Source organism: Stegostoma tigrinum, chromosome 15 (assembly GCF_030684315.1).
Source record: "Stegostoma tigrinum isolate sSteTig4 chromosome 15, sSteTig4.hap1, whole genome shotgun sequence".
NCBI lineage: Eukaryota > Metazoa > Chordata > Chondrichthyes > Orectolobiformes > Stegostomatidae > Stegostoma > Stegostoma tigrinum.
In genome coordinates, this window is record NC_081368.1 from 34,397,420 (window position 1) to 34,425,344 (window position 27,925).

Sequence of the window (27,925 nt, forward strand, 5' to 3'; positions counted from 1 at the left end):
ACAACATTCGGTACTTTTTCTTATTTTTACTCACCCGATTTTGGCAGCAGAACAGAATGTCAGCGCGATAAAGAGAACTCAACTGTTTAAATTGCAACATTTTCTAACCTTGGGGCAAATCCAACCGGCCCAGCCCCCTTTTCTGTGGTTATTAAGTAAACTTATCTGCATCCATAGCAAGTCACAAGTGGAAAGATCCACACCAGTCAAGTACAGAAGCTGCAAGCCTCTCCAACATACATCAGTATGATGATGGCTCGAGGTGTTTTCAAGCTGCAATCCCTGTCTGGTGTGCTTTGTGGGAAATCATGGATTGTCGAAGCTTTGACAGTTAAAAGAGTTGTGGTTTGTCGGGCTGCTGTGAACCAGCAGGAAAGATTCTTCTGTTCATCTACTGCATCTGAGGGTGACAGGTGAGGCAAATTCCTAGCTTTTTTTTCGAACAAACTAAATAGACATTAGAATGGGAACACCAGTCCAAATAAAATTCGATCACTGGAATGAAATTTATGTAAGCAAGTTTGTCCTCCTATTAAACACTGATATGAATGTGGTGGAATCGGATTTTCTGATTTTGTCGCATCCCCAAGGTTGGGTCCCAACCCTGCAGCATGATGGGATAAGTTGCCAGTGTGAATTTTGTCTGGATTGGCCAATTAGTGGCCCGAGGACACAATTGCCATCCAATTAACAGTTCTCAAAGCTAGAGGGCAATAAGAGGCGCTCCAGACAAAAGGTGTTGTAGCCTGCTGTGCAGGTAACAGAGAGAGAGAGAGAGAGAGGATGTTCCACCTTGAGGCCTTCACTCAAGCAATTTTTAAAACCAATATTTTCTAGTCAATCTGCCCGGAGATGTTATTACACACCCCTGGAGCAGGTAGGACTTGAACCCAGATGTTTCAGCTCAGAGAGAGGGATGCTACCACTGCATCACAAGACCTAATAGGTTTTAAAACATCTGAACTAAAAATATAGGTCATAGCTGCCAGCTAGATAAAGGGCTGCCTGCGAATACAACCGTAATCATTAGGCGATGGGGATGGGTGTGCTCCAGAGTCTTCCTGGTAAGATGTTGTTGATATGGGCACACAAGAAACAATGGGAGCCTGTCTGTCTGCCACAGAGACAGACTGTAAATTTTACATTGTAACACCCACTGACACATGGTGAGACAGTCAGCTATCTTAAGATACAAGAGCATTTTGAGTTATCTTAAAAAACAATTCCTCTTTGTTTGAGACAAAGATAACCAGCAGAATGTTTTCTTGCCCATATTTGATCTAATGCCATGAGATTTCATAATGTTCAGTGTCAGCAATGAGGACTCCTAGGGTAACTCCTTCCAATTGTATGCTTTTGGCAGATTTGTTCCGCTGTGTTACATCTTGTCCTCTAGTTGTTGCTTTTTTGCTTGCTGTCTGTGGTTAGTCATTTCTGAGAAGGATTAACAGCTGCTAAATAAATGTAGGTCTGACTTTATTTGCTTCATCTTGGGTATGAAACCTTGCAAAATACTTGTAAGGACTTCTCACAAGTAATAAGACAAGAGCAAACTAGGAAGTTTTCTCTACATCTTCTTAAATATAAGTGCAATACTCGCACAACAATTTAAATTGCACTCTGTAAGAATTGTTATAAAGTGTTGATGCTTTTCCAAGTCACTTTTGTGGACAGGGGAAGTGCATAAATCCACAGCTTTTCTGTTCTGCCCCTCATGCATTTGTTTAACAAGAATGTGTAGTCACCCATCAAGTGGAATTGCTATTCTGCACCAGTATGACTCTTATGGCTCTATAACAGCAATGGCATGAACTGTTTGTCTAGTGAAATGGTCTGAAGAACATCAGAGGAACTTTCTGCCCATCTACAAGTACTACCATAATTTTTTTAATATCCACTTAAAGCACCAGGACCTTCAACAAGGAATTTAGTTTCATGTATCATTCAGAACTTGTCACCTTTTACATAGCATCATTCCCTTTCACTGCACTGAATTTAACCTGGATTATTTTCTCAAGTTGTGTCTGCCAACACTCACTTTCTGGACTTACTTGCAAACAATGACTCCTTTAGAATAAAAACCTATGTCTCTCTGCAACAGAGAGAGACCGTAAATTTTACATTGTAACACTCACTGACACATGGGACACAGTCAACCGTCTTAGATACAAGAAGGATTTGAGTTATCTTCAAAGGAAATTCCCATTCGTTTGTCACAAAGATAACCAGCAGGATGTTTCCTTGCCCATATGCCATAAGATTTCATAATGTTTAGTGTCAATGTTGAGGGCCCCCAGTGTAACTCCTTCCAAGTGTGCACTTATGATAGATAGACTAGAGGGTGCCAGTGCCAAGCATCCAGCACGCACTGAATTATGCTTCAGTAACGTGACTAAAACATCGGCTCAGGGCTGGGGGAGGAAGCTAACACAACAAAAACTACACTGCCATATACATCAGAGATAATAAAATGTGAGGCTGGATGAACACAGCAGGCCCAGCAGCATCTCAGGAGCACAAAAGCTGATATTTCGGGCCTAGACCCTTCATCAGAGCTCTCTGATGAAGGGTCTAGGCCCGAAACATCAGCTTTTGTGCTCTGAAATGCTGCTGGGCCTGCTGTGTTCATCCAGCCTCACATTTTATTATCTTGGATTCGCCAGCATCTGCAGTTCCCATTATCACTGCCATATGCATCAGTTATTTTTCAACATGCTTTAGACTCTACACTTTATTCTCATCAACTTTTGTGAATTTGATGTTGATTTATGTATGAAGGACATAGTGACCATGATACTACTGCTTGACTATGGGCAAATTTGACATGAACTGCCATTACATCTAAGAGGCAACCTTGCTGATATTGAATACATGGTTTTGATATGAAACTTATTGGGACACAAGGACAAACTTCAAAATATAACATATGTTTCACCTTGATAAAGAGTTACAAGTTGTCTGTATGCTGATATTGCAGTTTACCTTCATTTTTAACCTTCTCATAAATATGCCTGCCCTTGCATTCTAATGACGCAAAACTCCTGTCATCATCTTCAGCTCTCTTATCAGTAATCACACTGATGAGTGTACATCCTGTTGTGCTAATTTTGCAATCTCTATATTGATGGCTAGCCTCACCTTAGTAAAAAGCACAGCACTACTGTGATGAAAATGATTTCATTTGCTTTGGATGATTTTGCTTCATAATGGTATAAATTAGTAGAAACTAGATTCTTCCCTGGAAATGAAGCAACTTGTTTGAATACAAATGTCCCATCTTGTGTCGATCTAAGCACCTAAAAGCACTGAATTTAAAATCAAATATCCTTGTGGATTATTGCCTATTTCCATGTTTGTCTGTTAACTTGAATTTAATTCATTAAAATCTAATTGTAAAGAAGTATTTCTCTTTCTGACTTTTTCAGTTGGAGATTTCTGTCCAAGGTCACTCAATAGGCCAGACTGGATGATTAACAAAACAAATACAAATTGCAGCAGAAGTCAAGTTTACTGTTAATCCTACATTTCAAAGAAGAATGTTGAGGATCCTATTTGCTGCAAATGTAGTGTGTGCCATTTATAATGGCCAACTTATCACTTACTAGTTGATAAACAAAAACAATATTGCTGGAAAAGCTCAGGAGGTCTGGCAGCATCTGTGAAGAGAAAATCTGAACTGAGGAAGGATCACCGGACCCGAAACGTTAACTCTGATTTTCTCCTCAGATGCTGCTGGACCTACTGAGCTTTTCCAGCAATATTGTTTCTGAGGATGAGCAATAAACATGGGCCTTGCCAGTGACACCCACATACCATGACTGTTTTTAAAGCCAAAATATTGTAATTATAATTTTCTATTTGACCTCATGACAAATCACCTTCATGCTGCTTAGGTAGTTAAAGATACACTCCATGTCTGAGGAAGTAAGGGTTGGGGTGGACGGAATGGACTGTCTAAATGCATTGTCTGAGATGTTGAGACAAAGAAAAATAGTTGGACTTGAATATATCAGTGGTTAGCTCATTTGGATGGACAGCTGGTTTGGGATACAGAGTGATGCCAACAGCATGGATTCAGTTCCTACCCCATCTGAGATTACTCTCCTTCTCAACTTCCCCTTTCCTGAGACATGGTGGTCCTCAGGTTAAACCTACACCCGTTGTCTTTCTCTGATCAGAAAGCAGCCTTCTGATGACTTTATCTTACAAGTGATATGACTATGCTCTTCTCGTTCTGAATTCCCAGTAATTATAGAATTTAAATTAATTGCTGAGTGCACTTTTTAACTTTGGTTTGACTGGAAATTTCATTGTTTTCTTGTTTAATTCATCAACAGATCTGATGAAAAACTGATGGTGCACTTCATCAATCGAGATAATGAAAAATTAACTGTATTGGCAAAGGAGGGTGAAAGTCTGCTTGATGTTGTGATCAAAAATAACTTAGATATTAATGGATTTGGTGAGTGTTCAAGCTGCAGAATGTCAGTCTTCTACTATCTCAGACAGCCAATGGGTTAAGTTGTGGTTGGAGATAACACAGGGTGGAGCTGGAGGAACACAGCAGGCCAAGCAGCATCAGAGGAGCATGAAAGTTGACATTTCAAATTGCAAGAAATTTCTGAAGAATGGTCATGACCCAAAATGTCAACTTTCCTGCTTGTCTGAAATTGCCTGGCCCGCTATGTTCCTTCAGGTGCACACTGTGTTATTCTCTGACTCCAGATTCTGTAGTTCCTACTATTTCTGGCTAAGTTGTTGTTATAATTTTCAAACCAGTGCTGTAGAAAATTTTTTCCTGCTTGGATGGCCTTTATTTTTGACTAAACATAGTTCCATAGGCACCAGTCACCAGTCACCATCTTGCACCTTGCCTTGGTGGCCATTCTTCCCAATTGAGCTGCAGTAGGGGATCTCACCTGCCATGTTGCCCATCACAAAATAAAGTTCAAATTAAGCAGATATTTCTGACCATCCATTTTACCTTCTACAACAGCCCCATGAACCTTACCATTCTACCTGGAATACCATTTCAGTTCTAATCCTTCCGCGTACATCTTCCCTCTCCGTCCTGCGTTGGCAGAGAAAAGCCTCCCAAATTTAATGCTCTGACAATCTCCTTCCTTGTGTTTGGGATAAATCATCTCAGGATAAGCCTGAATACAAACAAAGAAACAGGTCCAAACATGGAAACAGATGTAAAGAAATGAAAATGATTAAATTGCAACAGTTAAACAGTTGCCAGCAAGTCATTAACGAGGATCCACTGTCAGATCACTATTCAGTGCCACAAAGTCAACTTGTGTGGAAGTCAGGTGAGGCAGGATCAGGCATGACTGTAATGTTCTCCTTGATCCAATGTTGTTCAGACTTACAGAGAAATAAAGGCCACCTTTATGAGATACGGGGAGGGCTTCCAATGCTTGTGTGGAACTAGACCTTAACAAGGCCAGATCATTCAGGTAAGAAATTTGGAAAAAAGCAAAAGCAGCCTAACTTGTGTTATTACTGCAGGTGCCTGTGAAGGAACCCTGGCTTGTTCAACATGCCATGTCATCTTTGACAAGGAGGTTTTTGAGAATTTGGATGAGATTACAGATGAAGAAATGGATATGTTGGATTTAGCCTTTGGACTTACTCGCTCGTAAGAAATGCATTCTAAGTGTGCCTTCAAATGATGATAGATAATTGTATACAAATTACTTTCAAATACAAGGGTATTTTTACACTTTCCTCCTCACCGCCAAATGTGCGGAATGGCAGGTTTGTGAGTTTAGCATGCTGCCTAGTATCATGCCCCAGATGTGTGAATCCAGGAGTACAGCACATCATTCAACTATGGAGAGATCATAACTGAGCCTAACTTTGTGCTCAACTGACATCTACTTTCCACTAGGAATCATTGGAAAACAATGAACTTTGTAGAGTGATATTTGTTGAGAATGGCAATTTGGCACATTAAGCATGAAACAATGCCTTCATCACAGCTTTCCTAGGACACAATTCCTGAATCCCTCCAATCAGGACTCCGTCTCCACCACTGTGCTTGAATGATTCTTATCAAAGTCACAAATGGCATTCTATGTGACTATGACAAAAATAAACAATTCCTGCTTAGACTTCTTAATCTGCCTCTATCGTTTGACACGATTGATCAATTCATTCTCCTCCAATGTCTCTTCATTGTCATTCAGCAGGGTAACACTGTGTTTACCTGGTTCCACTCTTAACTATCTAATTGTAGCCATAGAGTCATCATCAATGATGTCTCTTCCCACTCATGCTTAGTTACCTCTGCTAGAATGCCCCTTCGTTCTAATCCCTTTGCCTCTCCTCAACATCAACCTTACTGACTGAATCAGTGTTTACATGTACACTTATGACACTAAATTCCACTTCATTATCATCTTGACTATCTCTAAATTATCAGATTACTTATCCATTACCAGGGAAGCATAAATTTCCTTCAACTGAACATTGAGAATACTGAGGACATTCTTCTCTTCCTGTCATGATAGTAACCCCGTCTCTGGCAACGGTCTGAAGCTGATAAACTATTCATAAACTCAGTACTACATTTGACCCTGAAATGAGCTTTTGTCACTAAGACCACTTATTCCCACCTACATGGCAACACACATCTCTTCCCTTGCCTCACCTCCTTTACTGCTAAAACTTCCGCCCATGCCGCTATTTCCCTTACTTTCAGTTATCCATGCACTGCTAGCTGGTCTGACACGTTCTACTCTCCATACATTCAGGGCATCTAAAACTTTGTTGCTTGTGCCCTAGAACAAAGAATAGTGTAGCACAGAAACAAGCCTTTCAGCCCACCATGCCTGTGCCAACTCATGACACCATTCTAAGCTTAAAGCCTTTTGCCTCTTTGCAGTTTGTATCGCTGTATTCCCTGCCCATTCATGTATTTGTCAAGATGCCTACTAAACATTGCATGCTTTTGTTGGCTCGTAGTTTTTTAAAAATAAAAAGTTCTATTTTTTTAACAGAATAATTGAAGCCCAGGATCAGGGGCTGAGCACTAGACTGACATTGCAAGGAAATCATTACATGTTTGAATATCAATCCAGGTTACTTTCAGATTGAAGGTAAATTGGAGAAATATTTACAGGCTACAGACTAAAAGACTAATACAATTTTTAAAAAATCAAACTGAGAACTAAATAATTAAAATAGAGATGTCAGGCCAGGCAATGTGTTATAACAGCATGATGTGGTAGCTGGTAGACCTAATTGTGGCTCATAGTGACCATATCTGTAGCAAGCTTGAGAAAGTCTGGCATAGAATTGATGAGCTGGAGTGCAACTTGTCAGGGAGTGGGACAGTTACCTGAATGCTGTGATTCAGGGCACTGTAACACCTCTTAGATTAACAACCACCAATTTTGTCATTGGTCAGAGACAGGAGGGTGTGGCTACAAGCAAGGCACATAGAGAGATCCAAGGGGTAATACTGAAGGAGCCTTAGCCCTAGAACTTGTCTAACACAGGATTAAGATTTTTGCTCCCTATGTGGAAAAGAGTGGAGGCTGTTGGGAGGATGAACAAATGGATCATAGCACTGTGGTACAGGGAACTATTCGAGAGGAGTGGGGACAGAAAAGAGAGATGTAGCTATAATCAGGGATGGTATAGTCAGGAAAACAGACACCGTTCTTGTGGCCAGAATGGAGAGTCCCAAAGGCTATGTTGCCTGCTGGTGCCCAGGTTCAGGATAGCTCATCTGGGCTGCGGACAAACTTGGAGCCGGAAGGGGAAAATTCAGCGTCGTGGCACATGGAGGGATCCAGGAGGTAATGCTGAAGGAGCCTGAGCCCTTGAGCTTGTCAGACACCAGATACATACAACAGCTTCAACAACATCAGGGGACAGAGGTGTCTGTGGTGGCCATCAGTAAGGAGAAGGTGCTGGGGAATCTGAAAAGTCTGAAGGCAGATGAATCACCCAGACCAGACAGACTACACCCCAGAGTTCTGTAGGAAACAGCTGAGGAGATTGTAGAGGCATTGGCAGTAATCTTTCAGGAATCATCGGAGTCGGGAAGGATCCCAGAGGAGTGGAAAATGGTTAATGTAACACCCCTGTTTAAGAAGGGAGGAAGGCAGAAGATAAGAAACAAAAGGCCAGTTATCCTGACCTTGGTTGTTGGTAACATTTTAAAGCCCATTATTTGGGAAGTTATTGTGAAGTACTTGGAAATGCATGGTAAAGTAGGGCTGAGTTAGCACTTCTTCATCAAGGGGAGGCCATGCCTGACAAATCTTTTAGAATTCTTTGAGGAGGTAAAGAGCAGGTTAGACAAAGGGTAGCCAGTAGTGTGAGTTATTTGGATTTCCAGCAGATCTTTGACAAGGTGACACATAGGAGGCTGCTAAATAAGATAACAGCCCGTGGCATTAAAGGCAAGGTACTGGCATGGATAGAGGAGTAGCTGACTGGCAGAAGGGAGAGTGTAGATAAAAGAGTCTTTTTCAGGATAGCAGCTGGTGACTAATGGAGTTCCATAGGGGTCAGTACTGGAACCACAAAAATTCATGTTATACATTAACAATCTGGATGAAGGAACCAGGGGCATTGCTACTAAGTTTAAAGGAATGAGTAGCCTCCAGAAGGACTTGTCCATGCTGGACGAGTGGGCAAAGAAGTGAGATGGATTAATATGGCAAGATGTGAGTTTGTACATTTTGGTAGGAAGAATACATGTGTAGTCTATATTCTAAATGGGAAAAAGCTTCAGAAATCTGAAGCCCAAAGAGACTTGAGTCCCTAGTTCAGGATTCTCATAAGGTTAGCACACAGGTTCAGTTGGCAGTTAGAAAGGCAAATGTAATGTTGGCGTTTATTTCAAGAGAGAGAATACAAGAGTGGAGATGTACTGCTGAGGCTGCACAAGACTCTGGTCAGATCGCACTTGGAATATTGTGAGTGGTTTTGGGATCAGTATCAAAAGAAATATGTGCAGGCATTGGATGAGGCCCACAGGGGATTAACAAGAATAACCCAGAGGATGAAGGGCTCATTACTGAGGCGCATTTGAGGATTCTGGGGCCTGTACTTGATGGAGCTTAGAAGGATGATGGGGGTCTGATTGAAGCTAACAGCATACTGGTTAGAATAGACATAGAGAAGATGTTTCTGCCAGTAGAAGACGAGTTCCCAGGGGCAAAAACAAAGTTGCTGGAAAAGCTCAGCAGGTATGGCAGCATCTGTGAAGGAGAAAACAGAGTTAACATTTCGGGTCCGGTCACCGTTCCTCAGAACTGATGGTGGCTGGGGAAACATCAGTTTATATGCTAAAGTTCCCAGAAGCACAGACTTAGGGTGAAGGGATTGTCCTTTAGAACAGAAATAAGGAGATTAATCTGTGGAACTCATTGCTGCAGAAGGCTTTGGAGGCCAAATCGTTGAGTGTATTTAATATAGAGATAGGTTCTTGATCAGTAAGGGGATCAAGGCTTCTGGGCAGAAGGCGGAAGAATGAGGTCGAGAAATATATCAGCCATAATCAAACAGCAAAGCAGATGACTTTGACCTAATGACTTAATTCTGAATGACCTAATTCTGCCCCTTTATTTTATGATCTAACAACCTTACAGATACTGAAACCTCAATAAAGAGACACCTTGTTTCTACTTTAAAGTTACTTGTTAGTTGCTATGGCTTGATTTGGTGTCTTTTTGCAAATGTCTGCATTCACTTAATTCTGTCTTTGTTTGATGTTTCTTCATAATGCCCTTAAAAAATGTTGCTAACACAGCTTACTAACTCCTGAAATATTCATATGTTCAAAATCCATGTAGGATGTCTTCCTCTCAGACTCTTAAAGCCCTCTGTTTCTGCAACATTTCTGTTCTGAACTAAGCCACTCAAGACTTCTTCTGTTGTGCCCTGACTGATTTGAAGGCTATGATCTGGAGGTGTTGGTGTTGGGCTGGGATGGACATAGTCAGAAATCACACAACACCAGGTTATAGTCCAACAGGTTTATTTGAAAACACAAGCTTTCAGAATGTAGCCCCTTCATCAGGTGAAGTGAGAAAGAAACACATAGAACACACAATTTACAAGAAAAAGATCAAAGCGTCACACAATTGATGAGGATGTGTTAAACAAGCCTAAGTTGCAGTTAAATCTTTAATCATTTAGAAGATTATTATACTATACTGCTCCAGTTTCAGGCTTTCCTCTCTCTGAATGATCAAACTATTCTCTTGTTTTCTGGGTGATTCTGTCTTTCTAAAAGACATTTTTTCTATCTCTGTCTCCATGTGTGACATTCCAAAGTTTTTCTATAAACCCAAACAATTGTCTTCCAAAGAATTGAACTCGAGAGTCTTTTTTGGTTTTTTTGAAAACTAAGTTTAAATTCAAATAAACACATTTCCAGACAACCAGTTCCAATCACAGACTCAATCGAAAATGAAACAAAAAATGTACTTTCCTTCTTAACTCTTTCAATATTGAAATACTAGTCGAAGTTAAAGCGCATGGTCTGTCCACTTCAGAAGCCAATGTTTCCAAATAATAATAACATATCCTGAACTTAGTTCTCACAAGGTGACAAGAAAGGTATCTTTAAAAAGAATTTTAATTTGTCTATGATAATACCTCATCACCATACCTATCGTAGTCATACAAATTTCAATTTGACAATGACAATATTATATGAATTTTACAGAATTATTTTCTGCGGAAGTCTGTTTTTATTGTGACTTTTCTTCCATATTTCCTCTTGATACAATATTGTCCTTCCTTTGACATGAAAGATCTTCAAATTATATGATCGTAACATTAAATTCCAACAAAACAGCCTCAAATTCCTGTCTTTAGACTTTGATAGAAAAGTCAGAGTTTCAAACTGCATAACTAGTTCTCTGCAGATTTCTTAATTGTTTCGGAGCCAGTAGAAAATTCCAAGTCCCTTTCACCACAGTTAAATATTTCTGTTGATGCAAATTTAACTTGTGAGAAAAATAACTGCCTGGCCTTTTAAGCCCTGGCTTATCCTCCTGTAAAAACACTGCATCAACTCCAACAAAGCAGGCATTAGGGAAGGCAATGGCCTGATGGTATTATCACCAGACTGCTAATCCAGAGACCTCTGTAATGTCCTAGGGATCCAGGTTTGAATCATGGCATAGCAGATAGTGGAATTTGGATTCGATTAAAATCTCGGAATAAGAGCCTAATGATATCTATTGTTGATTGTTGGAAAAACCCACTACTAACATCTTTTGGGAAAAGAAACTGCCCATCCTTATCTAGTCTGGTTCTCATGTGACTCCAGACCCCTCTGGGCAATTAGGGATAGGCAAAATATGCTGCCTAGCCTTCATCTTGTGAATAAATGTTAAAAAAACAGCCAGCTTAAATGGCTTTGGAGTTGCTAAAACCAGCACAGCAGCCAGTATAGCTTTTAAGTGTTCCAACATACTATGGCATATGGCATTCAAATTTCTTGATTTTCTTTTACAAGCGTGACAAAGGAGCCATTTTAGCAATAGAAGACAGAACAAACTTCTGATAACCGACTCATGTCAATATAATGCCAAACCTTTTGTTTTGTCTTAGGCACAGAAAAATCTGAGATTGCCTATTTTTCTTTCGAGGTGCTATTTGGCATTGTCCCACAGCACAGCTCAAATAAATCACACTCGCTTTCACAAGTTCAGCTTTAGTCAAATTTATGACAAAATTGCCTCTTCGTAACTGATCAAACAATCCTATCAGATGGTGTAAATGTTCCTTCTAGATTTGGCTGAACATTACCATTTGAATATAAATATAACATAGTTGCATTACCCTTTGATGGCTTTGTTTGTTAGCTACTGGAGAACTTATTCTTCCAAAGGCACAACTTTATGTTCGTAAAGTTCATCTGTTGATATTTCCTTAGCTATATCTGTCAATGGACTTTGCCAAAATTCTCTTAACAAGTCAATTTTTGTTGCAAACCATGCTTGTTAAATAATTACAATAAAGTCGCCCAATCATAGAATCAGGAATGAGCCCACCTTTGTGACCGCATTGATTATGTGAGAATCTATACACAATTATTGTGATCACCTGGTTTGGCACCTTCACAGTAGGTGAGCCCCAACTACTATGACTCAGTTCAGTAATGTCATTATTGACTAATCAATGGCAGAGTCTCTGACAGTTGATCTCACTGCCCACCTGCATTCCTTTACCATGCGCGCAACAATTGATTGTCATGTCGTTGCTGCTTTCACAAGCCACAGGGCTAGAGAAAACTGCGTGATTTTAACACCCTTTGCCAACTTGTTAGATCATGTTTGAATTTGGCCCAGATGTTCTATTATTGCAGGGTCAAGCAGGTTTTGTGGTGACAATGCAAACAAATGAATTAGAAATATACTAGGAACTGATACGTGAAGCCAACGTATCACAGAACTAAAAACAGAGAGGTTGTTCATCCCATCAAGTCCGGGCAGACTCCTACAAGAGAACACTGTCTGTTTTCTGTAGACTTACACTTTTCTTTACTTCAGCTGCGGCTTGGGGTGGGAGGAAGGGATGGGTGAGAGGAAGAACAGTTAGGGAGGCAGAGACAGGCTGGGCTGGTTTTGGGATGCAGTGGGGGGAGGGGATGAGCTGGGCTGGTTGTGTGATGCAGTGGAGCGGGGGGGACGAACTGGGCTGGTTTTGGGATGAGGTAGGGGGAAGAGGAGATTTTGAAGCTTGTGAAATCCACATTGATACCATTGGGCTGCAGGGTTCCCAAGCGGAATATGAGTTGCTGTTCCTGCAACCTTTGGGTGGCATCATTGTGGCACTGCAGGAGGCCGATGATGGACATGTCATCAAAAGAATGGGAGGAGGCGTTGAAATGGCCTACATTGAAGCATTATTTCATGTTTGCCATCTCCTGGCAGGAAAAACACAAGAAATTATTCACAGATGGCAGAGTAACTAAAAGAGCAATGGCTGAGCTGTTGACTCTTTATTTAAACACTTTAAGAACAAAGAAGAAACAATGACATCAAACCAGTGCTTGTCACTTGCTGCTTCCACTGTAGCAAGAAAGGTGGAATTTTTCTGCAAAGGTATCTTTCAGGAACAACAGCAGGACCTGAAGGACTGTGAATGCATCTCACTGCAGTTCAATTAATCCATCAACGTGACCAACACAGCCCAACTGGTTGTTTTTATGCACCTAGTTTTTAAGGAAATAACAAGCAAAGAAACTTTTCTCACCCTTTTTCTCCTTAAAGAGGGGACAGAAGAGGCCCATCAGCCCATTGAATCCTTACCTCCAAAAATGCACTACTACCTACACTAGTCCCATATTCCCACACTAGGCTCATAACCTTAAATGTTATAACACTACAGGTGTTCGCCTGAGTACTTTTTAAAGGTTGTCAGGTTACCTGCCTTAACTAGCCTCCAAACAGTCCACTCCAGAACCCTATCACGGTTTGGGTGAAAGACATTTTCCTCAAATCCACCCTAAGCCTCCTGCCTTTCATTTTACAAGTTTGTCACTTTGTTCTTGACCCTTCAACTAAGGGGAACAGCTGCTTTCTATCCACCCTGTGCATGCCCCTCATAATCTTATACATCTCTATCGCCTCAACCTTCTCTGTTCCAAGGAAAACAACCCAAGTTTTCCCAGCCTCTCTTCATAACTGAAATGCTCCATCCTAGGCAATGTCCTGCTGAATCTTCACTGCACCCCCTCTAGTACAGTCACCTCTTTTGTCTTGTGCAGTGACCAGAACTGCACCGTACTCCTATAGTGGCCTAACCAAAGCTCTGTACGGCTCCAACATAACTTCCTTGTTCTTATAATCAATGCTATGACTGATGAAGGCGAGTTTCCCGTGTGCCATTTTTATCACCCTATTAGCCTGTCCTGCCACCTTCAGGGATCTGATGTTAAGAACTCTAAGATCCCTCTGTTCCTTGAAATTCCTACTAGTTATTGAGTATGTTTTCCAAAGCACTGAACTATTTTCCTCAAGGATATTTTTAAACTTCCTTTAATTGCATCTAAAGACATTTCCAGACAAATCTGGCAGCATCCATAGAACTAATCAAAAATGAAACTGAAACAAAAACTAGATCTTTCCCTTCTTAACCCACACAATGTAGAAATACATATCAAACTACTGGTTCTATCCACTTCAGAACCAAGTTTCCAGGTAATGATATATCATAAACCATTGCCACAATTGAGTCACTACAGAAACATCTGACTTCTGAGTTTCCCAAACAAGTGATACAAGTAAGTGTGATGATGATGGGCGTGGGTCTATTTTAGCCGAGGTATTTAAAGGAACCCAGTGAGAAGGATCATTCAGCTGTCTCAACATAGAAAAACATTCCACCAATGGTCTCATGACGTTGCAAGGCAACACCATGTATCACTGATATCCCTCTAGATCTGGGGCAGCCACTGTGAGGAAATGAGTCTTGGGGACAAATGTGCTGGGTAGGTGGGTGATGTACTATTTGGACAGGCTACACTTGCGATGTGCTGGGCTTTTGTCTTAGTGAACAGAATGAGAGATGTAGAGAGAGTTTTAAACTAAATAATAGGACAAGGAACAAAATTTGGGAAGATGTGATAAATAAAAGATTTGAGAGCAAGAAACGTATTAATTTGACCCTTCAACTAAGGGGAACAGCTGAGGGGATAAGTCTGGCCATGACAAAAATAATAAAGAGATAAAACTAACAACTGGGTGCATGTTTGAAACAAACAGATTAACTGATAGCACAAATTGGAATTAACACATATAATGTGATAGCCAGCACAGAGGCACATCTGCAGAATAACATTGATTGGAAAGCGTACGTAACATTTAGGAAGGAGTGGAGATGGGGAAAGTTGGAGGGGTAACTCCGTCAACCAATTATCGCATCAGCACCAAGTGGGGAACACCCCAAGCTCAGGAACCCAGGATTTAGACATGGTTTAGATAGAGTTGAGAACTGATAAAGGCAGGGAGTTACTTGTGAGTGTGGGGTACAAGCTTCATCTCAGTAATTATATTGTAGAATGGCTTAGAAAGGAAGAATTAATGGCCACTCATTGGAAAGATAATGTGACAAGCATGGGGGTTTTGATCTATGTATAGACGGAAACAATCACGTGGGCAAAGTTAATTTATATGAAGAGTTTGTAAGATGTTTTTAGGATGGTTTAGGATACAGAGCAAGCTGTACTAGAGCTTGTATTGTGCAATGAGATAGGATTAACAAATCATATCATAGGGAAGGTACCTCAAAGTGGAAGCAATCATAATATGATTCAATTTTACATTTAGTTTACGGGAGAGAAGAGTGGGACCAAGAAGAAAAGGCAATTATGACAGCATGAATGCTGAACTAGGCTAAGATAAATTGGCAAATTAAGTTAAAAGACAGACCAATACAGACACAACAACAGACATTAAAGAGACTATTTTAGATTACACAGAATAGATACATTTCAATTACAAAGAAAATAATCAAAAGGAGGAATGTGGTCAACTAAAAAAGTTAAAAGTATTATCAAAATTAAAGAAAAACCATATAATTGTGCAAAGACCTGTTGAAGGTCAAAAGATTGCGCAGAACATGATAAAAGGTAAAGAATGACTAAAAGATTAATAAAAGGGAAAAGGATCCCCGGCTAGCTCAATGGATAGGGCATGAGATTCTTAATCTCAGAATCGTAGGTTCAGGCCCTACGCTGGCATCTCTGTTGGGGCGGCACGGTGGCTCAGTGGTTAGCACTGTCGCCACACAGCACCAGGGACCCGCGTTTGATTCCAGCCTTGGATGACTGTCTGAGTGGAGTTTGCACATTCTCCCTGTGCCTGCGTGGGTTTCCTCCAGGTGCTCCGGTTTCCTCCCACAGTCCAAAGATGTGCAGGCTAGGTGGATTGGCCATGCTAAATTGCCCCTAGTGCCCAAGAATGTGTAGATTACGTGGGTTATAGGGGGACGGGTGTGGGTGGGATACTCCAAGTGTCTGTGTGGACTTGTTGGGCTGAAGGGCCTGTTTCTACACTGGAGGGATTCTATCATGATTTCTATGATTAATTAAGTATGAAAAAAGTTATTTAGAAATATGTAAACCAATCTTAAGATATTCTGTAGGTATTTTTAAAACTAAAGAGTTAACAAAATGACCGTTGGTTCTTTGGAAAGTGAATCTGGAATTAATAATGGTCAATAAGGTGATGGTGGGTGAACAAATACTTTGCATGGCTCTTCACTTCAGAGCACAAAAGTGATAAACCAGAAATAGTTGTAAACGAGGAAATGGAATGGAAGGAGGAATTCCAGATAATTACAACCATCAGGGAAATGGTATTGAGCAAATTGCTTTGAGCTGTGAGCTGACAGGTGCCTGGATCCTGATGGTCCTCATGCCAAAGAATCAGAGTGTAGGCATCAATAGGACTTTTTAAATTTGGCAAGATACAACAAAGTGTCTGCCACAGGGACTGTGCTGTGGTCTCAACATTTACAGTTTATAACTGCCAAGGAAGAATGGATAGAGGTATGGTTGATAAAATTGTTGCTGACATGAAAGTAATTGTAGAGAAGGTTACAAAAGCTATGTTAAGTGATTGCACTGTGTAAATGGAATATAATGCGGGCAAATGTAAAATTGTCCATTTGGCTGGAAGAATATAAAAAGAACCATATTGTCTACATAATGAGAGATTACAAATCTCTAAGGTGCAAAAGGATTTGGGTCATATAGTACAAGAATTACAAAAGGTTAGCCGCAAGTATACAAATGTATACTTTGTGGAAAGCAAATAAAATATTATTGTTTACTGTGTGTGGAATTGAATACATAAGTAAATAAGTTATGCTTCAGTTATACAGTTCATTGCCGATGCCATGGAGGATCATAGGATCCCCACAGTGTGGAAGCCGGCCATTTGGCCCATCAAGTCCACACCACCCCTCTGAAGTCCCCCACCCAGATGCCTGCCCTATCCTTGTAACCCTGCATTTTTCCCATGGTTAATCCACATAGCCTTCACATCCCTGGGCACAATGGGCAATTTAGCATGGCCAATCCACCCTAAGCTGTACATCTTTGGAATGAGGGAGGAAACTGGAGCACCCGGAGGAGCCCACACAGACCTGGGGAGAATGTGCACTCTCCACACAGACAGTCACCAGAAGCTGGAATCAAAGCTGAGTCCCTGATGGTGTGAGGCAGCAATGCTAACCATTGAGATACCGTGCTGCCCCACGCCACCCCATTGGAGTAGCGTAAATTATTGGTCTCCTTATTTCAGGAAGGAACGCATTCATTGGCAGCAGTTTATAGAAGGTTTTTTTAGATATATACTTGGTTTGGTCAAGTTGTCTGATGGGGAAAAATTGAGCAGGCTAGCAACTGTAACTTCTGGAAGATAGAGCAGCAAGGTCCGAAGCTTAGAAGAGATTTAATAACTTAATCAGATCAGGAAAGGTGAGTGCCATGGCAAAGTTTTGATGTTCTTCTCGACCAAACCCTTCACTGTCTTTTTCTCAATCATACTTCTGCACATCATTCTACAAATGTGACTTACGGATATGTCCATCTATTTATGCAAAGTTTCTCCCGACATTTTCAACTGACCATCCATCATGTACATTCACCCTCACCTTAATACAATGTCACACACAGTTCTAACGGTGTCCTTCAACAATGCATTCCATTGCTATCACTAGTGTTCATTTCTCTCTCCACTTATACTGCTAGGTAAAGAGTAAGAAGCTGCTAGGGACATGGAAATAGAGCACTTGAAGACTAATAGAATGAATTAATAAAATGGAAATTGTATTTGACGAATCAGGTAAAGATCTTTCTAATTCCATCTTGCAGGGCCAATAAAGGAGAATAGTAAAGTATATAATATTGTTGAATTTTTTTTAAAAATTGATAAGGTATAACACAAGAGATTATTACACAAAATGCTCATTGGATAAGCAAACATTTATTAGTAAGGATTAAGAGTTGGTTAGGGAACAGAAGACAGAGTGCTGAATTTAGTGCAGAGATTCCATGAATGATGCCAAACACAAGGCAGGGGTTGGAAGTTGGGGCGCAGCAGGGGTATATCCTCAGAATCAAGCGAGTTGGGTTTGTGCCAGGCAGACTCAGGGAGAGGTATTGGTAAGACAGCTTGGCTGTGGGAGGAAAGACCAGGAGAGGCAAGGATCCCTGTTCATTCCAGGGAGTAATCAAGTGATCCTTCATTACCCTCCCCTCAAGACAACTGGATCCTGTCCTGGGTAGGGAGGAGCAGATAATACATAATACTCAGATGTGGTAACATGACACTCTGCACAATTTCAGAAAGACTTTTGTTTCATTCTTGCGCTCCAAACTCTTGCAAATAATGCTCACACGCCCTTTGTCCTCCTAATGGCTTGCTGTACTAGCACATTGCATATGAATCACAGAAAGGTAGTGAAATTCAGGTATATGAACACTAACATTTCTTAGTCTGTCATCTTTTAAAAATATTCTTACTTTTTATTTTTCCTTCCAGAACGGATACCTTTCCACGTTATTTTTTTTTATCAAGCTCCTGTCCACTCATTTAACCTGTTGATATTTCTTTGCAAGCTTTTTTTTTGCATTCTACTCACTGCTCACTTTCTGCCTATATTTGTATCACCAGCAAACCTGGATACATTGTCCTCAGTTCCTTCGTCGACTTCAGTGATAGACATTGTAGACATCTGAGGCTCAAGCATTGATCCTTGCTGTATGGCACTAGCTACAGTCTATCAACCTGTAAATGATACATTTACTTATATGTTGGGAAGGATTTTGTGGCACAAACCAGAAGGGAGAAAGCACTGACCATGCAGCAGCTATTGATGGACTGTAGTCCCCTGGTCAATGGATATTTTTCAAGAATTTCACCTATGAATCTTTCATATTACATTGGGTTTACTCAATGTGTGCCACTATTCTTCGTTGCGGCTAGCTTAGAGAAATGAATGTACTGATTCCCTTCATGGTTCGCACACATTGATGGTTACAAGGAGATCTGAGACATTTCCTTTATTCCAGAAGAAATAAAGTTGTGTTTTCTTGTTCACACTTTATTGCATGGTAATTGTCCAGTGCTATACTTGCCTGATGTAGGACATGGCTGAACTGGCAAGCTCAACTGGCCCTTCCTTCCACACAATTTAAAAGACAGTGTGTACGTCATCCTCAGGACATCATTGAAGTGTGAACTCAAAGCCCTGTAAGAATTATGTCAGCCAACACACTGTGGGTTCATTTTTAGATTTCACACACTGCTCATTTGATCCCTTTTCTTTTATTGCCTGTGCCCACCACCTCTGCACCCAAATATGTCTAATAACCAGGTCCTTCCCACTTCATGAGAGGATCCAGACCCAAAACGTCAGCTTTCCTTCTCCTCTAATGCTGCCTGGCCTGCTGTGTTCATCCAGCTCTACACCTTGTTATCCCTTCCCACTTCATTCCTCCATGCTCACAAGCTACCTTCTGTCATCCCCTGGATCCCTCTTCCACTGCTCCACATTCCTTCCTATTTCCTTTGTCCTCCCTTAGATCTGTCTTCCACACCTCTGCTCTACCATGGCAGAGATTCCAGACCAGACAGGCTGGTAATTTTAAGACAGTTGACGTGATCACAAGCTGTGGCTTTCTGATATAAAAATACCTGGCTTGCTTTCAGTCACACTCTATGTGTCACAACAGCAACAAAGTTACTAGAAAAACTCAGCAGGTCTGGCTGCACCTGTTCTGAGGAAGGGTCACCGGACCTGAAACATTAACTTTGTTTTTTCCTTCACAGATGAAGGCAGACCTACTGGACTCTTCCAGCAATTTCTGTTTTTGTTCCTGATTCCTTTCTGTTTTTACACTCTATGTGTCATTCCGTCACAACCCGGATTCTATGTGTAAGTCTGTGATTTTGTAACCTTACAAATTGTTAGGATCATGAATAAACTTCAAGATTTTTGACTCAACAGAACCTGATATTTATGGCAGATGTTGTGATGCATAACTTCCATAGAAGCTACAAATGGCATCATCCATCTTGCCCCAAACCTATTGCATATGCGTCCTCTATCCCTCCCTCACTACTGTCTCATCTTTGCTGATCCCGAGACTCCCTGCAGGCTGCCATTCTCCTGCTTCCCTCCCTTATACTGAATAATTTAATACAGAAAACTACTGATCTCAGACAAAACTGCACAAAGCTGCTTGGTGCACACCAACTTTAAGCAAACGTGAACCAGCTACTGTAAAATTCTCATGCACCACTGATTTTATCTTGAAAGTAGAACTTACTTCTATTCTTTAGTTTTATTCTTTGTGTATTAGTGGCATGAAAATGCACTAGAAGTTAGACATTGTTCATCCAGCTAGTGCGTTGCCTGATACACCACAAACAATCCTTTGGCTTTACCTCTGTAACTCAGCCTGGAACTGCAACATTCACACTTTATATCTCGCTTCATTCTGTCATCTCACAGATCCCATCTCCTGTTCTTGTGAGCAGCATAACATTTTTAACCCCACCCTTCACCGCACACACTGTTCAATATTGTTACATTTAGACTTAACTTTTCTATAATATTAAAATAACCTTTTACACATTTCCCCTTTATCCATTTATCTTTGTCTGGCAAGTAGCCTTATTTGTGTTAAATGATATGGCAAGAGTTCAAGACAACCAATGGGTGTTTTTCACAGAGTTACTCAGTTTTATGCAGGACTGCTTTATGTTGGGGGGAGGGGGAAACGGGTGCTGGGTGGTTTTGGTGGGTGCGACATGGGTTTAAAATATTGTTGTCAGAATAATTTGCTATTTCAGTGCAACTGATCCATGAAAAGGTTGCCCCACCTCAGCCAGCTAAGTGAACTATAGGTACACTTACTACATCATATCCTTCCTCCTCTACTCCTCAGGTTACTTCCTCTCTTCCTCTGCCTGTGAAGAACTACTTCAGTCTCCACCATCTTCCTCCAGAACCAGGGACAGAAATCACCAGTCCCGATGCTGCACATGGCCCAGGGCTCCAGCCATTGAGCTAACTACAGTGGCCCCACTCCAAACTGAGCTCAGTGAGCTTCCAAGAGCCATGTCTCCCAGTTGTCGGACCCTGGTATACCCCTACTCTTCCATTGTTCACCACCAGTCATGGCTGGATGTTAATCCATTGGACATGGAGTTGTTTAGCTCTGTCAATCACTTGCTGCCAATGCTGTTCAGCGTACAGGCAGTTCTGCTTTTCTTTAGCTTCAGCAGGTTGACACTTCATTTTGAGTGTGTCTGCTGCTGCCTTTGACATGCCCTCCTGTACTCTCCATTGAACCAGGGTTGATCCCCTGGCTTGTTGGTAGTGGTTGCATGGGGATATGCTGGGCCGTGAGGTTGCAGATTGTACAGCATACAACTCTGCTGCCGTTTATGATTCACAGCACCTCATCAATGCACATTCTTGAGTTGTTAGATCTGTTCCATTTAGCATGGCGATTGTGCCACAAGCTATGATAGAGGGTATTCTCAATCTGAAGGCAGGACCTACTCTCCGCAAAAATGCGCAGTGGTCACTCATGCCAATACTATCGTGGACAAATGCATCTGCAGCTGACAGAAGGATGAGGTCAAGTATGTTTTTCCCTGTTTTTGGTTCCCCCACAACTTGCTGAAGGCACTGTCTAACAGGAATGGATTTTGGTTATTGACCAGCTCGGTGATGTTGCTGAGTCAGTCTTCAATGTCTACCACCCAGAGCATATTCTGTGCCATTGCTGCACACTGCTTCACCAAGGTGATTTCAATGTGGAGAGATATTGATTGCTGAGGTTGGGGGTGGGAGGTGGTACAGTATATGGTACTCAGCAGGGGGTTTGCTTGCCCATATTTGACCTGAGGTCATGAGGTTTTGTGCAATCCAGAGTCAATGTTGAGAACTCCCACAGTATATTACTGTGCTGCCATCTCTACTGGGTCAGTGCTGCTAGTAGGACATTCTGTGAGTATGACTATGTCAGGCTGTTGCCGTACCATTTTGGTAGTAGTGCCAGAGTTTGGGAGGGAGGATTTTGCAAGATTGACAGGGCGATGTTTAGCAATGTCAGTACTAGTGTCCTTAGTCAGTACTGGTGATCTGCTCATTTAATTCATTTTTTGAGGCTTTCTAGCGTTGACACGACTGAGTAAGCTTCTAGGCTATATCAAAGGACAGTTAAGATACAGCCACAATGCTGTATTCCATTTAGGCCAGACCAGGGAAGGTAAAAGAACATTACTTGGGTCTCTGGGCAATACCAATAGGCCATTTACCTCCCCGTAGGGTAACCTAGAGCGTCACCTGAGATCCTTATATGCAACTGATGACTTCCTGGATCTGAAAGAAACTAGCCAGTGTCGTAAAGCCACTTAATCTCATTGGCTCCATCATTTACAAATTGTGCACAATTTCTGGCATTCAACCACTTTGCATTAAATGTGTGGGTAACAGAAAACAAGATTATGTAAATACCTCTCGCAGATCCCTATAGGTAAAGAAATGCAAAGCCGCGGTGTGACATTCTGTGCCTAACGGGTGTGCATTGGCTGGCAGGCAGCCTTCTTCCAGGATGCTGCTGATCGCTATTGAGCCTCTTGAGACAGTGGTGTAAAATCTGTGTTGGATGTACTGCCTCTTGCATACTGCACCTCTGTGCTCACCCCCTTTCTCCTGTACGGCAGCTGGCGAGTGAGACGTTTGTTGCCACTCCTACTGTTGGTGCTATCGCTGCTGCATATCTTGCCTTTTGTGCAGTGCCTTCAATCCAGGAGTTCATTTGTCTTTCTCTCACAGATGATTTCCAGAATCCCAGGAGATCTGCAGTCTCAGACTTAGTTCAAAAAACCTCTATAAAGCAGTTGTTAATTGCTGTTATTCATATTATAATTGATAATCCATTACTCCAGATTGAGTATCCCCCAGACAGAACATTGTGAACCTAAAGACAAAATTGGGTCACTGCTGTTGGCTTAAAGTAATAGAGTCATCAGCAGTTCTTACTATCTCCAATAGAGTCATTGAGATGTACAGCACAGACCCTTCGATCCAACTCAGTCTATGCTGACCAGGTATCCTAAATTAATCTAGTCCTACTTGTCAGGATTTGGCTATATCCCCCTAAACCCTTCCTATCCATATACCCATCCAGATGGCTTTTAAATGTCATAATTGTACCAGCCTCCTTCCTCTGCAGCTCATTCCATACAGACACCACCCTCTGTGTGAGAATGTTACCCTTCAGGTACCTTTTTAATTCTTTCCCCTTCACCACAAACCGGTGCCGTATGGTTTTGGATTCCCCTATCCTGGGGAAAATGTCATGACTATTTACCCTATCCATGCCCCTCATGATTTTATAAACATCTATATGGTCATCACTCAGCCTGCGACACTCCAGTGAAAATAGCCCCAGCCTATTCAGCCTCTCCCTATAACTCAAGCCCTCCAACCCTGGCAATATCTTTGTCAATCTTTTCTGAATCCTTTCAAGTTTAACAACATCTTTCCTATAGCAGGGAGACCAGAATTGAATGCAATATTCCAAAAATGGCCTAACCAATGTCCTGTACAGCCATTGCCTGACTCAATGCACTGACCAATAAAAACAAGCATACGAAACACCTTCTTCACTACCTTGTCTACTGCAACTCCATTTTCAAGGAAGTATGAACCTGCACCCCCAAGGTCTCTTTGTTCAGCAACACTCCCTGGGACCTTATCAAGAAGTGTATAAGTCCTGCCCTGATTTGCCTTTCCAAAACGCAGCCGTTCACATTTCTCAAAGGGCTATCCACTTCAAAAACTCACTCAATATTTCAGGTTAAAATTCCTCAGTGTCTGTCACTCCTATAAGGTTGAGATGAAGCAGAAAAGGATATTTATTTCTTATTAAAACAAAATTGTGAGTATTCACTACTGAAACTAACTGAATGGAATAAAAAATCTTATGTTACAAAAAAAACTTAGACAATTACACTTGATACTTTAACTACTATTATCAAACAAGATTTACCCTTGCCCTGTCAAGTATTATCAAATTTAACTGACTGCTAAGGGAACCTTGAAACTATCTCTGCAGCACTGTATCATTGGGAATGCCAATAGACAGGACCTCCCATGTGAAACTGTCTGATTAATTTCAGTAATGTCCTTTCGGTCAAGCAGCAAAATTCCAGGATACATAGCCCATGAACAGATCCATTTGATTTACACACATCACAAAAACCAGCGATATGAGCTTTTTGCATAAGTGAATTGAACCAAGTGCAGTCCTATTACTCTCTCAATGTCCTATTTAATAAGTACACTCATTTCAGTCATTGTGAGATGTCTAAACATAAAGTTTAAACAGTGCATGATATTTGTTGTAATCCTAATCCATTTTTCCACATTTGCTTCCCTCGTGAAGGCTTAAGTTCCAAAGCTTTGATGGCTGCCAATATTTTTTTTAAGCAGCAGTGGTTCAGAGTGAATGTCAGCAGGTTATTCTATTGCTGGGACATGACAGCCAAACACAATATAACTGCCAGGCCTCCTACCCTCCCTCAACCTCTTCGTCTCCAACTGCCGTCAAGAAATTAACCGCCTCAACCTCTCCACCCCTCTCACCCACTCCAACCTCTCCCCTGCAGAACGGGCTGCCCTCCGCTCCAACCCCAACCTCACCATCAAACCCGCAGACAAGGGTGGCGCAGTGGTAGTATGGCGCACTGACCTCTACATCGCTGAGGCCAATCGACAACTCTCCGACACCTCCTCCTACCGCCCCCTCGATCATGACCCCACACCCGAGCACCAAACCATCATCTCCAACACCATTCATGACCTCATCACCTCAGGGTACCTCCCACCCACAGCCTCCAACCTCATTGTACCCCAACCCGGCACGGCCCATTTCTATCTCCTTCCCAAAATCCACAAACCTGCCTGCCCTGGTCGACCCATTGTCTCAGCCTGTTACTGCCCCACCGAACTCATCTCCACCTATCTGGACTCCATTTTCTCTCCTTTGGTTCAGGAACTCCCTACCTACGTCCGTGACACCACCCACGCCCTCCACCTCCTCCAGCCGCATGCAGATTGCCTCAAAGCCCTCCGCTTCTTCCTGTCCCGCAGGCCCGACCAGTCCCCCTCCACCGACACCCTCATCCGCCTAGCTGAACTCGTCCTCACCCTCAACAACTTCTCTTTCGATTCCTCCCACTTCCTACAGACAAAGTGGGTGGCCACGGGCACCCGCATGGACCCCAGCTATGCCTGCCTCTTTGTAGGTTACGTGGAACAGTCCCTCTTCCGCACCTACACAGGCCCCAAACCCCACCTCTTCCTCCGGTACATTGATGACTGTATCGGCGCCGCCTCTTGCTCCCCAGAGGAGCTCGAACAGTTCATCCACTTAACCAACACCTTCCACCCCAACCTTCAGTTCACCTGGGCCATCTCCAGCACATCCCTCACCTTCCTAGACCTCTCAGTCTCCATCTCAGGCATCCAGCTTGTAACTGATGTCGTCCCCTCCCCCACTGCATCATATAACCAGCTCAGCTCTTCCCCTCCCCCCACTCCATCCCAAAACCAGCCCAGCCTGTCTCTGCCTCCCTAACCTGTTCTTCCTCTCACCCATCCCTTCCTCCCACCCCAAGCCGCACCTCCACTTCCCACCTACTAACCTCATCCCACCTCCTTGACCTGTCCATCTTCCCTGGACTGACCTATCCCCTCCCCACCTCCCCACCTATACTCTCCTCTCCACCTAGCTTCTTTTCTCCATCTTTGGTCAGCCTCCCCCTCTCTCCCTATTTATTCCAGAACCCTCACCCCATCCCCCTCTCTGATGAAGGGTCTAGGCCCGAAACGTCAGCTTTTGCGCTCCTGAGCTGCTGCTTGGCCTGCTGTGTTCATCCAGCTTCACACTTTCTTATCTTGGATTCTCCAGCATCTGCAGTTCCCATTGTCTCTGATACAATATAACTGCCACCTGGTGGCAATGAACAGAATACAAGCATCAATCTCCAGAACACAAATTGTGTGACATGACTTTGTTAAATTTTCATTTTTCTCAGTTACATCAGTCTTCAACCAGTTCAGAAATATTGGGCTGTCTAAGAGCAATTGGATTACGATTTGAGAACACTGCTAAGTATGTAGGGTGGCTCTGAAAGCTCAAGAACAAGCCCAGCCAGAATATTTACTTTCTAACTCATTCAGTCAACTAAAGACCAGAAGCCTTCCTTAGCATCTCAGATCAGAGGTTGTTCAGATTAAGTTATTTTTGTTTTGAGATCAAACTTTGCAATTTTGCTTCTGATAAATAGAGAACTGTAGAAAATAGGAGCAGGAGTAGCCCATTCAGCCCTTCAAGCCTGCCCTGCCATTCCATATGATCATCAGTGATTATCCAACTCTGTTGTGCCCTGTTTCTGATTTGTCCCCATATCCTTTCATGCCTTTAGCCCTAAGAACTGTATCTAATTCCTTCTTGAAAAGCGTAAGATATAGAAGCAGAATTAGGCTACTCAGCCCATCACATCAGCTCCACCATTCACTCATGGCTGATATATTTCTCAGCCCCATTCTCCTATCTTCTCCCTGTAACCGTTGATCCCTTTTCTGATCAAGAACCTACCTGTCTCTGTCTGAAGTACATTCAATGACTTGACCTTCTGGGACAGAGAATTCTAAAGGTTTCACCAATCTGGGTGAAGAATTTCCTCCTCATCTCAGATCTAAATGGCCTACCCCATATCCTTAGACTGTGACCCCTGGTTCTGGACTCATCCCTCCTCAGGAATATGTTTCCTATGCTTATCCTGTTTAATTCAGTTAGAACGTTAGAGGTTTCTATGACATTCACCTTCGTTCGTCTAAACTCCAATGAATATAGCCCTAAATGATCCCATCTCTCTTCCTACACCAGTTCTACCATCCTAAGTATCAGTCTGAATTCTGTTGAAGAGTTACCGGACTTAAACAATTAAATCTACTCCCTCCCCATGGATGCTGTCAGACCCGTGTGAGTTTCTCCAGCAATTTCTGCTTCTGTATCAGCCTGGTAAACATTTGTTTCGCTCCCTACAGAGCCAGATCATCCTTCATCACATAAGGAGACCAAAAGCCTCCACATGAAGTCTCACCAAGGTGCTGTACAATTGCAGAAAGACATCCTTGCTCCCATACTCAAATCCTCTCATTATGAAAGCCAACACACCATTTGACTTCTTCACCGCCAGCTTCATTTGCGTGCTTACTGACAGCAACTGGTGTGTAGGGACACCAAAGCCTTGTTGCACCTACCCCTTTCCCAATCCATTATCAATCAAATCCTAATCCACCTTCTTGTTCTTGCTACCAAATTGGATAATCGCTACATTATACTTTACCTGCCATGTACTTGCCCACTCACTCAACAAATCTGGATTTTTCCCAACTGAAAGTTTTAACTGTTCATCAAGATCAAGCATCAATTCTTCTTTACTAAACTTCACAAATCCTTTACTAAACATTGATAGATTGGGTAAAATGATCACTTTTTGTATTCTTTACTGATGATAATATTTCTTCAAACCTCATTAATCTCAAAAGTAAATGATACGTTTCCTCCAGCAGAGAAAACAGTAGCACTAAAATATAATAATAAAAATAACATAAAATTCTCACAGTACTGCCATTTGTCATTTTCAGATCGCGTCTGGGTTGCCAGATTTGTCTAAAGAAGTCTTTGGATGGAATAACTGTGAAAATACCAAAGGACGTGTCCGATGTCAGAGAATCAAAGGGTCAGTGATGTGGCACATCTTACAATATCAGCATAACTTGGAAACAACTCCCAATACTGTCATTGAAGAAACAAAACTGTGCCACACCATATTAAGAA

At 42.0% G+C, this 27,925-nt stretch overlaps 1 protein-coding gene across 1 annotated transcript; it reads left to right on the forward strand.

The window, feature by feature from the left end:
• Positions 1–241: 241 nt before the first annotated feature.
• Positions 242–27,925, forward strand: fdx1b (ferredoxin 1b). The gene is made up of 5 exons (XM_059651280.1): positions 242–413; positions 875–877; positions 4,338–4,462; positions 5,515–5,644; positions 27,733–27,925. The coding sequence occupies exons 1-5, from the start codon at positions 247–249 to the stop codon at positions 27,833–27,835; spliced, it is 528 nt and encodes a 175-aa protein (XP_059507263.1). The 5' UTR covers positions 242–246; the 3' UTR covers positions 27,836–27,925.